The sequence below is a fragment of the Ylistrum balloti genome, unplaced genomic scaffold, assembly GCF_031769215.1.
Source record: "Ylistrum balloti isolate Yb309-2 unplaced genomic scaffold, AGI_CSIRO_Ybal_v1 Utg370790, whole genome shotgun sequence".
Taxonomy (NCBI): Eukaryota; Metazoa; Mollusca; class Bivalvia; order Pectinida; family Pectinidae; genus Ylistrum; species Ylistrum balloti.
This window is the reverse complement of record NW_026782461.1, coordinates 1,029,137-1,048,200: the sequence shown is the minus strand read 5'-3', so window position 1 is coordinate 1,048,200 and position 19,064 is coordinate 1,029,137. Positions and strand designations below refer to the sequence as shown.

Below are 19,064 nucleotides of genomic sequence, written 5' to 3'. Positions count from 1 at the left end.
TCCTTTGTATTATATAAATGCGCAATTCTTCAACGATGCCATAAACAACCTTACTTTTCAATTAAATAAAACTGTTGTAATTCTAGGACACCAAATACAGGAAAATGCATCCTTGTGATTTACTATATAAAGTTAATCCAAAATGTTTTGAATTTGATAGAATTATAAGGACCAACACATTTTACCAAGATATATTCAATTGTACAGATGTAAATGAGTCTAATTGCAGTATTTGTATGTCAGAAGCAAATTTTGTCTGATTTTATATTTTTCACTTACCTGACAACAGCAACATCGACATGCGAATGACCATAGGTGTCAAGAAGCATGGCCAAGGCAGTTTCATAGATCTGACCGGCAAGTGGATCAGTTCGGCCATCATAGACAATGGCAAGGTCACTCAAGATACCAGCTATCCTTGGGTGAGTCATACCAACATCACTCCGGGTCAGTTTGAGGTCCTGGAGGAAGTAGCCTACGGCTTTGTCCAGCATGTTCTGAATGTAGGACAACTCGCCCAGCTGTAGACAAATGAAAAAGTATTGTAGACACCAAGTATTTATTCTGACTGTAGGACAACTCGCCCAACTATAGACAAATGCAAAAAGTATCATGGACACCTAGAATTAATTCTAACTTAAGGACAACTCGCCCAACTGTAGACAAATGAAACAGTATCATAAACACCAAGTATTAACTCTGACTGTAGGACAACTCGCCCAGCTGTAGACAAATGAAACAGTATTGTAGACACCTAGTATTTATTCTGACTAACAGTGTAGACAAATGAAACAGTATTGTAGACACCTAGTATTAATTCTGACTATAGGACAACTCGCCCACCTGTAGACAATAGAAACAGTATTGTAGACACCTAGTATTAACTCTGACTGTAGGACAACTCGCCCAGCTGTAGACAAATGAAACAGTATTGTAGACACCTAGTATTTATTCTGACTATAGGACAACTCGCCCACCTGTAGACAAATGAAACAGTATTGTAGACTCCTAGTATTAATTCTGACTATAGGACAACTCGCCCACCTGTAGACAATAGAAACAGTATTGTAGACACCTAGTATTAACTCTGACTGTAGGACAACTCGCCCAGCTGTAGACAAATGAAACAGCAGACATCTAGTATTACATGTAAGACTGAATTGTCTCTGTAAAGTCATCCAGGAGGCATATCTAAGACCAATGGTACCTGAGATGACCCTGTGTATTCCCTAAAACCACCTTAAATATTAATTCCTTCAAAAGGCTCTCAGTATTTATCATTCAATATTTAAATTGACCTTTACCCTAAGTATACCTTGATGGTATAGATGGTACATACATACAGATACAGTGTAAAAGCTTCTCAGTATAATTTACTTTCATACTATAGATAAATGCACACATAAAACGGGATTATATTACACAGAAGAGCTTTGGTGATATTTTAAGTATAACTGAGAACAAACGTATATGTAATGGAGAGGTTTCGTATCCATTTACAACACAATGTTGACGCAGTAAGTGTTAGGACACATAGTGTACTCTCAAGTGATAAAGATTATACAACAGGAACAGCTACCACAATACATTTTGTTACTGCACTCTCAGACTGTTCTGTCAATGTGCTGATGGCATGATAAACCTATGATATCATCATCCAACTGGTATGTGACCTTCTGACCTTTTAATTGGTTGAGAAATTGAACTTTGATGGTATGATAAATCTATGATGCAATTACCCAACTGGTATATGACCTTCTGACCTTTTAATTGGTTGAGAAATTGAATTTTGATGGTATGATAAATCTATGATGCAATTACCCAACTGGTATATGACCTTCTGATTGGCTGAGAAGCTGAGCTTTATCTGAAAGCACATTACATGCACTTCTGGAAATTAAAACATGAAATAAGTAATCATTTTGTAATATTTTGATTTATATATTTAATTCTATTAATTTCTTACTCGTTATGATTTGTAATTAATACTAATATTTCTGTATAATCCTGAAATTGACAGTTTTGCATATAATTAGTGGTATTTCCGCAGGTTATATCGTTACGCCACAACTGATGTTATCAATATAAACACATGGTGGTGCAGAACAAGCCAATTCACCCTCAGAATAACCTTTTTGTTGTGGTAGAAATGGGTGATACAAACACGCCAATGTTTCATATGTTAATACTTCCACTCTCGTAACACATATTTTAAAAGTTACAAAGCAAGTTTATGAAAAATAACTTACTCAAGTGACAGAAATATCAAAGAAAACAAAGACCTATCATTTTACTTCGGTCTGGATATTCTGATAAGTACAGACAATCCAAATGCACACAAAAACAGCTCAAACATTCGAAGCACAAAGTCACCTTGTTGTAGATGGCAGCTACATAGTGATGGTTTGGTCCCAAAACATCAGTGGCCAGCTCAAGACAGCGAACCAACAACTTCTTGGCTTCTTTTCTGTTTTCTTGTAGGTTGTAGACAGTGGCTAGGCCAAGTAAGCCCTCACAAAGCTTAAAAACACAAAATGAAGTATGACTAGTTTGTATTGTAATAAGTCACCTTAATAATTAGTTTGTTAAATTGGGAATAATAATAATTTGTTATTAAGTCAACACCATACTCAAATAAAACAATATGACTATCATCAACTCAATACTCACTGTAGGACAATCTCGTAATTTGTCAATATAGTAATTAATCAAATATCAATTCCTTACTCAAAGTTTGAAAACATTGTATTCAGTCAAATCTAAACTTCATAATCATTACTGGAAAATATAGCGATCACATCCTTATCGTTGTCATACTGGGTTTTGGACAATACACTGTATTCAGTCAATTATCAACTCCATATTCACTAAAAGACAGTATATCAATCATGTCATTATCAACTCCTTATAGAAAATATACTTTAATTAGTCAATTATCAACTTCATATTCACTAATAGACAGTATATCAATCACATCATTTTCAACTCCATACTTACCACTAGACAATATATTGTAATTAGTCAATTATCAACTCCTCACTCACTGTGGGGTATATCGTCAATTTTCAACTCCATACTTACCACTAGACAATATATTGTAATTAGTCAATTATCAACTCCTCACTCACTGTGGGGTATATCGTCAATTTTCAACTCCATACTTACCACTAGACAATATATTGTAATTAGTCAATTATCAACTCCTCACACACTGTGGGGTATATCGTCAATATATACTTACCACTAGACAATATATTGTAATTAGTCAATTATCAACTCCTCACTCACTGTGGGGTATATCGTCAATTTTCAACTCCATACTTACCACTAGACAATATATTTCAATTAGTAAATTATCAGCTCAAAACACACTGTGGTGTAATATACTGCTATGAATCAATTATCAACTCCTTACTTATTTTAGACAAATCGGTAGAAATTTGGTTTGAACTCATCATGTGAGTGTACAATCAAATAACATACCTGCAGTTTCTGACTAGGAGTCTCGATCCTGTTTTGTCTATTGATGGCCTCTTTGTAATATTTGACCCCGGCCTCCAGTTCCATCTGTTTCTCACACACCATACCAAGTTGGTGTAGAGACTGTGAACAATTGTTAAACAATTATACCACCCAGTAACCTTTCCATTAAAATTAAAGGTCATGAAACGAATATTTCTTTTTCTGTTTCTAAGCATACAGATACATGTATATAAAGATATGAAATAACGTTTAATCAGTTTATAGAAAAAAATAAATAAATAATTCAGTTTTTATTCGAAGCTTGTATTGATTTATTGATTTTTTCTTTTTCTTTCTCTCTGTTTCATTGATTATTTTTACTTGAAACATTGCTTTTAAAAAAAAAAATTTTTTCTACTCAAAGTGAAAAATAGACTAGAATGCTTTTAAATGTTACAGAGGGGGTCATTTTACAGACTGAGGTAGTCATTTAACATAGCTGATCACTATAGTACTAGAGTATGAAGATGTTTCATTAAGTGTGATTGCAGGATGTAAATATGTTAGCGTAACAGTGTAACAAATACATAAGATGAATGGCCTTCAAAGGAAATTGGGTAATACAGTTGTAAATGGTATGAAATACCATTTACTATGTGTAAGAACAGGGAAAATTCATCTTCCTGTCAAGTGATCCGATCTGGAATTGAACCTGGGGCTCTGGCTTTACCAACTGACCCAAGGGGGCATATGTTTCATCAGCTGAGTGACAAAGACCTATTCAACACTACAAAAAAGTAATACTGACCTGTTCCTTTTACAACTATATAAAGTATATCATGACCTTTCTGAGGTCATTTATAAAAATTTGACATCATACAACCTAAGTACCATGATTCCTTCTTGGTATAAAAGCCATTGTTATACAATGGACTCTGTCTAAACCAGACTCTGTGCAATCAAGATATCTGCCTAATCCGATCAAATAATTAAGTCCCAATATTATAACAATGGACTCTCTACAATCTGGAAGTCTCTACAAACTGTCCAAATCATTTGGTCCCAATGGTGTCCAGTTTAGACAGATTCCACTTTATAATGATAGTTCATGATATGAATATAAATGACCTTGACATTGATCACAATACTATTTATAAATGATGCCGCCATCAATCGGATGATCAGATGTCATTTCAAATTTTTAACAAAATTGTGACCACTGCAACCCAGAATATGGGGTAATGTGATTCCTTTTCTGAAAACTTTGTCAGCTGGCTTCATCCCAGAAATCTACCACTGCAGTACAGATGTATCATACTTGTATGTCTTTTGATTATTCAGCAAAAGGCGACGTTTGAAGGTTTAACTTTATTTGGCACCTGTGACATTTTATATGAGTCAAGGTAATTTATTTTCATAAACTTTGAAGGGTTTACCCCCAGGAACTTATCAGGCAGATTACACAATTGCAGGCCTATTAGTTAATCAGTTATTTAAGTGTGACCTTTGACTCTCCATGACCCTGACATTGTGATAGAGACATAGTTATCCACATGATAATGGCAACAGGTATACACAATCCCAAAACAGTAAGTGACCTTTCACCTATTAACCTTGACTAATGACTAAATATGATGTAAATGTGATAGAACTGTGTTATCAGGGTTCCTGATACACCTTTTAACCTATTTTGAATGTACAGGAAAGGATGAACGCAGGCATAGATAATTCATGCACAAAGTGATAACTACAAAATTCTCCATTCCAACCCTTGATTTTGTCAGAGATATCAAAATAGAATCATTTCCATTTGAATTATTTAACTATGTTAAAAATGACATGAACAATCTAAAAGTTTTTGGTTATTTATGACCAATAGGATGAACTTTTGAATATTATGAAGTTGTTAATAATGCTACATGTCAAAAAGTCATTTTAAAAAAAGCAAGATGTGGATAACACCAACCTTGATGACATCAGGGTGTTTACAGCGGTAATTCCAGTTATAAGTATTGTTGTTGTAGACAACCACTCCATGGGATACTGCATATCTTGCTTCCAGTTGTTCCAATAACAGTTCATTTACATTCCTACAGTAACGATCCCCATCATTATTCACGCATTATCTAGTAAATCTACCATATAATATGGTTTCAGGCCAGTTTAGACAGCTAACAGGAAAATTACCCATAAGGAAAGTAAGTAGTTTGTTGTAGAATTATACATATTATAAATGATGCATCTTCTTCGACCTTTTTTGTTATTTTCTTATTTCGATAAATTGAAATGTAACTTTGAAAAATTTGTAAATTAATAAGGAAAAGATATCACAGAGAATAAAATGTCGCTTTAAATTTGGAACGTACATGAAGTCAAGAATTTTTTTTCAAAGAAATATCTATATGTAAGCATTGGGAAGACGTACCTGGATGCTTTGAACAGTCCAAGATGTAGAAAGAAGTCACCGAGCAGGTCCAGCAACTGCATGTATTCTTCTGAGTGTTTGTCTTCATCCTTCACTTCATCTAATTTCTCCAGGTAGGCGATTTCTGCCTGACTATAGTCTCCAAGCTATGACAATAAGCAAATACACACCTGATTATTTACAAGGTGATTAAGATAACACTTTATATACCATAAGAAATTTTAGGCTTTTTGAGTCCAAAGCTACAATGTATATTTATTTAAAAATATCTAGAGGGTTTTTTTTCAAGATTTTCTTTAGATTGGTAATGTCAATAAAATAGAAGTTCTTATAACACAACCAGTAGAAGATTAGAGTGTGACGTTTCGATGACTACGCGGTTACCTTTTGGTCATTTGTCTGATGAAGGTGACCATGCAGTCATTGAAATGTCACACTCTAATCTTCAACTGGTTGTGTTATATTAACTTGTTTGCTAATCTCTAGAGTATATTAAGTAAAGAAACAATAATAGGACACTGATTAAGGAGAGAGATGCTCTCAGATAAAAGCTTTGTTTGGTTTTGTCTAATAGCCTATCAACAGCTGTGGTCATTAAAGGATGTGAGATAAGCACATGTGTTTGTGAGAAGAAGCTTTATGTTCATGTGTGGAACTGATACTGGCATTTCAGTATGACCACACTAAAATATACCACTGAAGGCACACTACAGGACAATCCAACCAATCAAATTAAACAACGGCCAAACCAATGGTTATTGTTTCCAATAAAAGTTATCTTACCATTTGCCAGGATTTGATGAGTTCAAATTTGCCGTCCTCTGTTTTAGCCAGCCTAGAGAAGACTTGTAGGTCACTTATAGTTTCTTTGAGTTGTTCCAGTTCTCCAGCCTTTCCCAGCAGGAAGGGTAACTCGTCAACCTATAGCAACACACACTTTACACATCAACCAAAACATATACAAACAAGGACACCCTCTTTACGCCTGACCGAGTGTAAAACGTAGCGAGACTATTGATGTAGACTAGGTATTTTTTATAAATATCATGATTAAATGGAGTCAACCACAGGTAAGTATGTGGAAAATGGATATTCTACCTAAGGGTATAAACTTTTTAGCGGAAACAAGTCTTTGTCAAGATTCTGAACCCAAATTCTACACCCAACGAAAGAATATCTGGGTATCTTACATACATGTATGTACATGTGGTAGACAATTTTTCTCTCGTTTCTTACACAAATGTTTGGTAATCACGATTTCTATCAAGAATCTGTATGCGGTGCTGAAGATGGCACAGTTCACATGTGACATACAAAACTGAAGCCAGTTCTTTGAAAAGATCAGAAAAAAATATCGTATATGACAGGTATATCTTCAGATGTAAAGACCACTGATATCCCATCATCAGGAGCATGTGAAATGATTAATTATGTTCACGAGATGGAGTCCGACATCCAAACGGCAAACATCACTTAACGCTTCCACATGAGATAGAGTTATCTAACATGAATGTTCCACATGGGGTATATTATGTTATACCCCACACAAGCAGAAGCGGTAGAAATTTAAATCTTCCCTCTTATTAAATCAATTACATCTATCCTGCTGTCTTTTATCTATAGCATATTGATTCATTACGTTATACTTATCTAAAGTTGAACAACATCTCACTATTATTTTTAATGGTGTAAGTTCAGAATCATTAATCTGATGTCTCCACACCTTAAGTTAAGATATTTTGCAAGTAAACATTAATTAATGTTCTTTAATATAAGTGGGACACTATGTGTAAGTGGCCCGATGAGATGACAAGAACAGTGTAACATTTACAGATCCCAGAAATCAAAAAATCATACCAAAATCTTATTCTCATACTTCAAGTATGAAACTTTTTCTAGACAATATGTGTTTGTTGAACTTACCACACGGTCATCCAGACTTTTGGTTGAGAAGTAGTCAGCTAGCTTTTTGAAGCCCTCTTTCTTCTCCTCTGGAGTACTCAAGTACTTCTTTTCTACTGCCTGGCGGAGATGGTCATGGAAAAAGTTCACCACACCGTTACGGTTGACCAAGTTCTCTACCAGAGACAAATAGAATGGTGACCACAGTGCACTTGGAACCTGTTAACAAAATCAAGACTGTAATATCTAGTTACAAAATTGACTGTAATATCTAGTAACATATCTAGTAACAAAATCAAGAATGTAATATCTAGTTACAAAATTGACTGTAATATCTAGTAACATATCTAGTAACAAAATCAAGAATGTAATATCTAGTAACAAAATCAAGACTGTAATATCTAGTAACAAAATTGACTGTAATATCTAGTAACATATCTAGTAACAAAATCAAGAATGTAATATCTAGTAACAAAATCAAGACTGTAATATCTAGTAACAAAATTGACTGTAATATCTAGTAACATATCTAGTAACAAAATCAAGACTGTAATATCTAGTAACAAAATCAAGACTGTAATATCTAGTAACAAAATCAAGACTGTAAAATCTAGTAACAAAATCAGGACTGTAATATCTAGTTACAAAATCAAGATTGTAATATCTAGTTACAAAATCCAGACTGTAATATCTAGTTACAAAATCAAGACTGTAATATCTAGTAACAAAATCAAGACTGTAAAATCTAGTAACATAATCACAGGTTTTTTCTACTGATTCAAAAGATCGAAATGAACAAGTATGCCAGGTATAGTTAGTAATTCATAATGCTATGCCACGTTATAAAAGTTTAGTTTCATTAAATTCATTTTAAGAAAAAGCAAAAGGTCATTAAAATATGGGACAGGACTCACTTTCACTGACATTCATTCAATGTGCAAAACTTCAACATTTCAAAGAGAACTTCAAAAAAAAATTGCAAAATGCCAGTGTCAACTTCTAACAAAAGGTAAAACCTCTACAGCTTCATTTAGAGTGAACTTGAAGAAATTTAAAGGGCCATAACTCTGTATTTTAGCCCTTAAATGACTTACATGTACATATAGTACACTGTTTCAAATTTTTTATCATCATTGTTTGTAAAAGATTAAGTGAGATAAACCCCAGATAATTGGGTAACAAACAGATATATTTTCATAAAAAGATTAAAAAAACATATATTTCCTAGCTATTTGAAACAAACTGATTCTTACATCTAGAAACTCGGTCAGCTCTCCTTCTGCCATTCCTCGATGTGAACACCAAATAGCAGTTGTAGTATCCTTCACTAGACTTTTCCTGTAATAAGAAGTGGAGCAATGTTCAAGACAGTTATACTACTGAATTGGTCAATAACTTACCAAGCTATAAGATAATAAAACGACAGAGTATTAATTTTAACAGTTGTTAACCCTGACAAATGGAAACATGGATATTTGTTTTCTAGGTAACATTGTTTGCCAAAGGGCAAAAGGCTGACAATATTAGTTATCACCATCACGAAATATTTTGAAATGGAAGCTGGGGGGAATGGGGGGGGGGGGGGGGGGGGGGTAACTTCAAACATGCAAACTGCTGGTCGGTGCTGTTCCATGATCACTATTGTCATATTGCCTTTACATATCTTTTATTTATGCAGAAAAAATTGTTTCTGTAAATGGAGAATGAAGTGACAATCAAATATTTTTCAATCGACTGTTTCTTTTCATTCAGTTTGGAATATGTCTTTTAAATTTTACCTTCCAACTACACTGAGGTAATTTTTCATTATGAGAATAATTATAGCAGTTGAAAAAACCGTAAATTCCCTCCTTTTCATCACTTGTTTTCCAGTAGTATACTAAGCCATTGACAAACATTAAGTCTTTTTAACTCCAGCACATGAGATTCAAGGTAGGGAAATAACTCCTTTTCTATCATAATAACTCCTATTTACAGCAGAAAAGATAACAATGTTGTTTTTGATTCCAAAAGTTTTTTCTAACAATCTGTTAAAAAACGAGAGAAAAAAAAGGACAGTCTTTCAGTTTCTACTTACCTATAATACTGAGTAATTAATTCAAGGAAAAGATATCAGTGTAATTATCAACAGAATTAGAGAGGACCAGGTCCTATTACATGTAGAAAAAAAAAAATAAACAACAAAAAAATACCAACATGTCAACATAATCATCATTCAAACTCCAATTCCATAAAACTAGGGCAAAATATGAACAAAAGAAAAATTTATACAGAGACTCCTGAAAAAATACAAGGAGAATAAGACCAGGTGTTCTGGAAGAGTAAGCATCTTCAGCTTCGTTGATGACACATGCCATTTTAACATTGGTCAAACAAAATAATTAATGTCATGTTCTTAAATGAGAACAATGCATACATCAACGGAATCAACAGTTGTTGCTGATTTAAGGTACTGTTCATTATACAATATCTTTACAATATTTGTCAGGGGTTAAGTTAGATCGAGTAATTTGGACTTTTAACAATCCTCACCATCCCGTATTTGTTCTAATGATACTGGTTATTCAGGTGAAAGCATACATTGTTGATACTACATGCTGGCTTGTTTTTAACATAATCCTATCTGTTTCTATAATCTTTATCTTTATCTACTTAATATTGAGGTACAAGTTACCATTATTTATAAGAAAATTTTAATCAAAACTTACCACATTTCATGTGTCCATTTAGTAGTACTGGTCACAGGTTAGTGAAAACACAAAACACATGGAAAACACAAACATGCTAGGTTAGAAAGACAAAAAGTGTTACATTGATAGGATTCTTCCCTTGTAACTTGTAGATCAGATCTCAATTTCATAATTTTTTCTAACAAATCCAATCTTATGTAGGCAAAAGCAAATTTGATTTTGCGTATGATAGATTATTAAGTTTCCATAAAAACTGTTCCCATTTTTCAACTGTTACAATACAATGTATATGTACAAGCATTTGTTTGTTTAAAAATTTTTTTAGAATGTGTCATGGTAACAATCTGATCTACAGTCAACAAGTCACATCAGCATTGAGAATTAATAACCAAATGAAATTAATGGTGTTAATAAGAAGCTGTACATCAAATAACATAACAAGAAAAGCAAAAAATAGACAAAGGAAATAAAAATTAATCAACAAAGTGTGAGCAGTGTTTTTGTTTTTATTAGGCTGGATGTGATATCTGTTATACGTCTCAAGAAACAAAATCATCATTTCTTCAATTTTTTCTAATTTGGTGATGTTGGGAGAGAATCCACTCTCACAGACTTGTAACCTGCCACGAGTTAGCCCATTACTATACAGCATCAGATAATATGATGACTCAAAGCTTTATGGTTCCTAAGAAGAATTTTCACACATTTTTTTCCCCTGTGACCTGCAAAGTTAATTCTAGCTAACAAAGCAATAATGACAATATTTACAAGGACATAATCAGAATTTTATATTAAATATATGGATCTAGCTTTTAATACGAAGAGTTCTAGGTCATTCTCTTTGATCACAATTTCTAACCTGCACAGGAAAATATTTGAAACAAAATATGGCAACAGATGTTTCCTCGATAGCAGGTCAAGGCATAATTAACCAACTCTCTCCCTATCCAATTCTCACATATCAATTAACATGACTTTTAACCTTCATGTGTCTCAGTACAAGAAACCAGAGGATATTATCACATTGCTGATCAGCATTAAATGAGTGTCAAGTTACTACATCTGAGAAAATTTTATAACAGAATATTTTACATGGCAGGTGGTAGACAATGCTGGTGGGCTATTAGTGCCTGGTGTTTAACACAACCTGCATGTTACATCTTAATCCATTCCAAAAGTGCCACGGTTCAGAATATACATATGTAAATGAAGTCTTCAAAACTAATCAGATATGTTGAAATTATCTTTATTGACTTTATTGAATTATGTAAAATAAGCATCAGTGCACATCCAAAAACAGCTATATGATACAGCATCACTGATTTTAACATTTTTTCAGTTCATCATTTTGTATGATACAGCATCATTGACCAGTCCTATAGATGGATAAAAACAGCTGTATGATACAGCATCACTGACGCCTAGATGCAAAAACAGCTGTAATAAGCATCACTGATGAGTCCTACAGATCGACAAAAACAGCTATATGATACAGCATCACTGACCAGTCCTGTAGATGGACAAAACAGCTGTATGATACAGCATCATTGAACAGTTCTATAGATGGACAAAAACAGCTGTATGATACAGCTTCATTGACCAGTCCTATAGATGGACAAAAACAGCTGTATGATACCGCATCATTGACCAGTCCTATAGATGGACAAAAACAGCTGTATGATACAGCATCACTGACCAGTCCTATAGATGGACAAAAACAGCTGTATGATACAGCATCACAGATAAGTCCTATAGATGGACAAAAACAGCTGTATGATACAGCATCACTGAGCAGTCCTATAGATGGACAAAAACAGCTGTATGATATAGCATCACTGACCAGTCCTATAGATGGACAAAAACAGCTGTATGATACAGCATCACAGATAAGTCCTATAGATGGACAAAAACAGCTGTATGATACAGCATCACTGACCAGTCCTATAGATGGACAAAAACAGCTGTATGATACAGCATCACTGACCAGTCCTATAGATGGACAAAAACAGCTGTATGATACAGCATCACTGACCAGTCCTATAGATGGACAAAAACAGCTGTATGATACAGCATCACTGACCAGTCCTATAGATGGACAAAAACAGCTGATGGACAAAAACAGCTGTATGATACAGCGTCATTGACCAGTCCTATAGATGGACAAAAACAGCTGTATGATACAGCATCACTGACCAGTCCTATAGATGGACAAAAACAGCTGTATGATACAGCATCACTGACCAGTCCTATAGATGGACAAAAACAGCTGTATGATACAGCGTCATTGACCAGTCCTATAGATGGACAAAAACAGCTGTATGATACAGCGACCAGTCATAGATGGACAAAAACAGACCAGTCCTATAGATGGACAAAAACAGCTGTATGATACAGCATCATTGACCAGTCCTATAGATGGACAAAAACAGCTGTATGATTCCAATTCAATTTCAATTCCAATTCATAATTCTGATGATCTGTTTCTAAATGTGTATGAGAAGTGCTGCTGTATTTTAGGACTTTGCCGCCTGTACAATCTCCCAACAAATAGATAACACCAAATTATAGCTAATGTATAGGGTCTCCCATTTCTGTATAATTCAATGAATATATGTCATCCCACTTGACCCCTGTGACCTTGAAATTAGATTAGATTAGTCAATTTCACATATGATCAATGGACAAAATAACATTAAACTTTGTCTAATATATATGTAAAATACTTCTGTTGTATACGTAACAGAAATGATGACAGACACTGAACCAAAGCTCAAAAGCACTTTGTAAGACATGAAAGCTAATTTAAACATAGTTAAGTATTGCTAGAACAGATCATATAGATTTACAGAAACCACACACATGTATCCACAACATTGAAATAAACATCAGAAGATTGTTAGTGAACGTTGTAAAGGTTGTTATTTTTGATGATTTTTTTCCAACATTTTATGGCAGACAAGAAAAATTCTGTAAGACATGATTGCTGATGTTATCATATACAAACAAGAATCTGATCAGACTAAGAAATTGACGTTATCAAAGTATGGGATAAATAGGAGTCAAATCTTTTTAGAGGTTCTCAACATATGACAATTGATTCAGAATAAGATAAAACAAGGCAGGAAAGACAGTGAGTAATTAACACTATGCTCTCTCCACTCCTAGATATTCCTATCTCTAGATACCTCTATCTCTAGATATCCCTATCTCTAGATATACCTATCTCTAGATACCCCTATCTCTAGATACCCCTATCTCTAGATATCCCTATCTCTAGATACCCCTATCTCTAGATATCCCTATCTCTAGATATCTCCAGATACCCCTATCTCTAGATATTCCTATCCCTAGATACCCCTATCCCTAGATATCCCTATCTCTAGATACCCCTATCTCTAGATACCCCTATCTCTAGATATCCCTATCTCTAGATACCCCTATCCCTACACATCCCAGTCAGATACCCCTATCTTTAGATACACCTATCCCTAGATATCCCTATCCCTAGATATCCATATCCCTAGATATCCATATCCCTAGATATCCATATCCCTAGATATCCATATCCCTAGATGCCCCTATCCCTAGATACCCCTATCTTTAGATACCCCTATCTCTAGATACCCCTATCTCTAGATATCCATATCTCTAGATATCCATATCCCTAGATATCCCTATCTCTAGATACCCCTATCTCCAGATACCCCTACCTCTAGATATACCTATCTCTAGATACCCCTATCCCTACATATCCCAGTCAGATACCCTCACACCTAGATATCCCCATCTCTAGATATCTCCACCCTAAATATCCCATTCCAGATATCCCACCCAGAGATATCCCAATTTCTAGATGCATCCATCCCTAAATACCCTATTCACTCTCAATGTTATTTAGCAAGGCATCTGTTTTTGCAATTTTATTTCTTAAAAAAAGTGGAAAACAGAAACCGCCAAAAATAACAACCTTAATTCTGATACTGAACTTAGTACACTTCAGTTGTTAAATCTATAACAAAGTTATTAAACAGATAGATGTTAAAGTATCCAGAGCCACTATTATTATCAACTACTAACACATATTCTACAAACAAGTATTAACACATATGTAAAACTTTTCTGTATACCAAGGTAGGTGTAAACGTACAGATTTAGTGGCAATAATATTTCAGCCCTTTTAATTTTTGCACTGAAAGTATTGAGCTGAAATATGACCTAAAGTATGACTGTGTCAATGGCAAATTCTGTATGCTGCTTTTCTCCTAATTATTGTGGATGCGTGAATATATCTTTGTGTTTGCCAAAATGACAAAATACATTAAAATTTGATTGCACTAAATTATGAAGTACGTTAACAACATCCCCATCCAAATTCCAACTCCCACACACATATACATAACCTATTGCTGTTCTGAAGGTAATCAAGACAACTTTATGCTCCACCTTAATATATTCCTCAGCTTCAAATTAGTATGATCTCCCACGAAAAGCTATTTAAAGGCATGTTTCATGCATCCCACACACAAAGCCTCATAAATGTATTCATAGCTGACAACACCTGATGTGTTTTTGGGTATTATTAATATGCAACAATAAAGTACAAATATAGTTTGAGCATAAATCATGTTTTAAACAGATTACCTTCAGATCAAAACCCAGCCAATTTTTCTCTATTCTGATTAATATATCTTACCTCATGTCTATGCCTTCTTCAAAATCACCTTCAAGCCTCTCAAGAATCTTCGCAAACAAATCGCCTGGATTTCCAGCCAACAGGTACTCCTGGATTTTCTGTGTAAGGGTTCTGAAGCTGCCGTAAACTCTCACCTACCAGAGAAACAGTGACTTAGTATAATTGGTGCTATGTGCGATATGCATGTAAAAATGATAATTACTTATACAAATATCCTTTAAAAACCAAGTCATGCACTTTTTTTACGCACTAGTCTCCTATATTCCTCAGAGTTCTGACAATTTGGACCAGTTTAGGGGATACACTTATCTAGTGTGAAGACTGTTGGTTTTAGGGATGAATATTTTGTTTAATATTTGCCTTATGGGTATATTTATCAGGGACACTGACCTCATCCAGAAGGGAACGTAAATACAAGGGGTTGTTGGTCTGAGGAGCGTCAATTATCATCTGTTTCTGTTCATCGCTCAATGTCTTTGAGTACACTCCCTCTAGGTAGCCAATGATTATCTCCCTTTTCTGGGATAGGTCTAGCGGCTCCACTTTCATGCTATGCCAGCCTGCAGCTTTCACAGCTTCATACGCCTTAAATCCGAATTTTTAGACCTGTCATTTTCTTAATTAGGAATATTCAATAACATTTTTTTCATCAAAATACTATATATTGTTAGAAGGGATATTGATCAATTTGTAACCTAATTCTCATAGAAATCCAAAAGGCACATGTACTTCAAATCAACTTTGTATTTCTCTATATAATTAACTTCCGTTGTCATTAATCACAAGAAAGCAAAGCAATTTTCCCATATCTTCACAAGATGTATAATCAAAATATAACATCAACTCATAAAATGCATGAAAATTAATTAATAAATTTAATTTGAAACAGAACAGCAATTGTTTCAACAAGAAGCAACTTTTAAACATTTTCGTGAAGAGATCCTTAAACGTTCCATGTGATATTGAATTCTAAAGGGTACAGATAATTTTGACTACCTACCCGTCCAGGAAGCGTAGACAGCAACATAAATATATTTTTCGGCAAAGTTCTTGGTATCCATAGCAGATCATGCTCACCACCTGATAAGATAGTAAAGAGCAAATCAATGTTAAATATCAGGCAGTACATTACCATAGCACTACAGACCAGGACTGAGGTGGTGGCAAGGGGATGGGTAAAGGTACAGGAGGGGTGGAGGTCAGGGTGGGTGGTGGCAATGGGGTGGGTAAAGGTAAGCAAGGGGAGTGCAGGTCAGGATGGGTGGTGGCAATAGGGTGGGTAAAGGTGCGAGAGGGGAGTGGAGGTCAGGATGGGTGGTGGCAATGGGGTGGGTAAAGGTAAGGGAGGGGAGTGGAGGTCAGGGTGGGTGAAGGCCAGGATGGGTGAAGGCAATGGGATGGATTTTTGGAAACCAAGAGAGGGTGGAGATCAGGATGGGTCAGGGCAAGGGTGGGTTGATGCCAGGATGCTCTACCAGGATGGTTGAAATCAAGTAAGGGGTGAAGACAAGAAAGTGGAATGTCCACTGGACCAGTTGTTCTACTAGAACAAACGTTGGGAGGGTACTCTACCAGGATAAGTGATAGTCAGAATAATCTACCAGTATAAATGGAGGTCAGGATGCTCCACTTGGAGTTTGGACTTAAAATTGCTTATATCATAAATGTCTTAATTTTCATTATTAAAGAGTGACATTGTTGATATAAACTTCCTTAATCAGGAAATCATTGACGCTAAAGATTTCACTTTTCACTGCATACCTGTTTTTCATTTGTATACCATTAACAATGAAATTTGGGGAAAAAGTGAAAAAATGCATATTTGCAATTATTTGGTGGAATAACACTACAGGGTTGTCTATAATTTCAATGTAAAACACATTATCAGGATTAAAATATAGGTTCACAAAGAAAACTGTAATATGTGTCTCTTTTTTTGTTGTTGTTGACTTATCTAAGTTTCAACACACATAAATATTCTCAAATAAAGACAACTTGAAATAGAAAGTCCCACCATTATCGATTCTTTCATGATAATATGAGAATCCAAGGGTTCACGGGTTTTACCCTTGCACCATGACCTACCATCTTCCCCTAAACCATCATTAAGCTGATTCAAGGCATCAAACACGATCACACATCGTCCTCGTGATGCAGCCAACCGGAACCAACGACCAAGGTCAAGGACCAAGTTTGTGTCAGAGGTCGGCACGTTCAGATCAATGTCAAAAAAGGCTTTGAGCTCCTCGTACAGCCTACAAAACAGTACGTAAAATAATTCAAGAATTTTCTGCAGAAAATCAGCAGCTGAATTTAGTACAGATTTATAATCATTATAAATTAACATAACCTACCTACCTGTAGCTAAACTATGCAATATATTCCATTTCAGTACAAATCAGAAAAGCTACAAATTCTACCTTTTAGATAAATTAAAAAAATGCAAAGTTAGACTTTTAAACAATTATGAAATTCAATTAACATTTCTAAGGGAAATTATAGATTTTCTGTAATTTTATTTTCTTTCTCCCAGATTTAATGATTATTAAATAAATTGCTCTCTAAATTAATTAGAGATCATTAACAAAGATCTGTTAAAGATGTGGGAAATTTTATATGGATGTTGAAGTCACATGTTAGATTAATGCTTCAACAATGAACACATTATCATCATCAGGTTTTCTTCATATCTTTGATATAGCTGAATAGTTATAGTACAGTCACAAAATGGTCAATTCCTTATTATCTTGTACACTCAATATGTCAATGGTAAGTACGATTCACACCGGTCATTTATCAGATGAAGGTGACCCATGTTTAGTCACACATCACACTCCAATCTTGTATCGGTTGTGGTTAAAGAACTTCTATTCTATAAACTAGGTTCTGACAGCTAGATGAGATACAATTTAGAAGACAGGAAAAGTAACAGGGACACAATGGTTCTTCATTGTAGTAAATCCTAGCAGATATATCTCTCAAACCTTAGATGCAAGGATCATATTTATTCTGTAATAACCTCATGCGGCCATCACGTTGATTCTGACTTCAATTCCTGCAAATAACCTATTTCACCATCTAATGGTGGGCTTATCATCAGGCATGTATACTGCAGGACAAATACAGTATATAATACTAAAACATTTGTCAAGCTGGAGAATGGTAAAACCCACTCTGAATCATATTCACGACTTTTTAGGAAAAGGGTGTGGTTGTTTTCTTTACCTGCGCAATAGTTTCAGGTAGGATGCACTCTCAGCAGAACTGCCGATAAAATGAACAAAGACAAAACTATCCTTTTCTTTCTCACGTACACGCTTCACCCAGTTAGCTACAAGTGCTGATTTGCCAGATCCTGAAAAATCCACAATAAAAAAGTGTAAAGTAAATATTAGTGACTTGTCAAAATATGGGTCGAGCAGAAGGATCTGTCTGTGTGTCTGACTTCAAGACAATATTCATGGTGCTTGACGCTTTACTTTGACCTTAGATTTCATTTGAACTATTAATATTATAACTATGAAGGTCATTCCCTAGGTGAAATTTTTATCTAACAAATATTCTTAGAATATTGCCAGAAACTAAACTGAAAAATAAATATAGACAGATTCTGGAATTTCCAGAATGTCACAAAAGTGAGACCCTATTATTTAAAAAATTTTGCCGTTTCCAGTACCTGATTCACCAAGTAAGACAAATGGCTGGTCGCGTTCTTCCTGCATGACTTTGTCAATGTCTACAAAGTACTGTTCTCTGCCTATGTACACCTGTGTTCGTGCATCACCGAAGGCTTGGTGAGCTTCCTGTTCACGCTCCAATGGTGTCAGTTCCGTACCAATTGGAAAGTCTTCATTGACACAAAACTCCAGGTCCTAGTGATCAGTATGGAGAA

General features: G+C 34.8%; 1 protein-coding gene across 1 annotated transcript in view; it reads right to left on the bottom strand.

The window, feature by feature from the left end:
* Positions 1 to 19,064, bottom strand: part of LOC132558436 (uncharacterized) — a 42,937-nt gene that overhangs the window by 6,435 nt on the left and 17,438 nt on the right. The window contains exons 18-31 of the mRNA XM_060223004.1: positions 18,849 to 19,044; positions 18,398 to 18,527; positions 17,258 to 17,427; positions 16,173 to 16,252; positions 15,563 to 15,757; positions 15,173 to 15,306; positions 9,043 to 9,127; positions 7,811 to 8,008; positions 6,671 to 6,808; positions 5,888 to 6,033; positions 5,429 to 5,552; positions 3,484 to 3,603; positions 2,374 to 2,520; positions 280 to 521 (exon numbers count right to left, since the gene is read on the bottom strand). Coding sequence (XP_060078987.1) covers positions 280 to 521; positions 2,374 to 2,520; positions 3,484 to 3,603; positions 5,429 to 5,552; positions 5,888 to 6,033; positions 6,671 to 6,808; positions 7,811 to 8,008; positions 9,043 to 9,127; positions 15,173 to 15,306; positions 15,563 to 15,757; positions 16,173 to 16,252; positions 17,258 to 17,427; positions 18,398 to 18,527; positions 18,849 to 19,044 — 2,105 coding nt within the window. The remainder of the gene's footprint in view (positions 1 to 279; positions 522 to 2,373; positions 2,521 to 3,483; positions 3,604 to 5,428; positions 5,553 to 5,887; positions 6,034 to 6,670; positions 6,809 to 7,810; positions 8,009 to 9,042; positions 9,128 to 15,172; positions 15,307 to 15,562; positions 15,758 to 16,172; positions 16,253 to 17,257; positions 17,428 to 18,397; positions 18,528 to 18,848; positions 19,045 to 19,064) is intronic.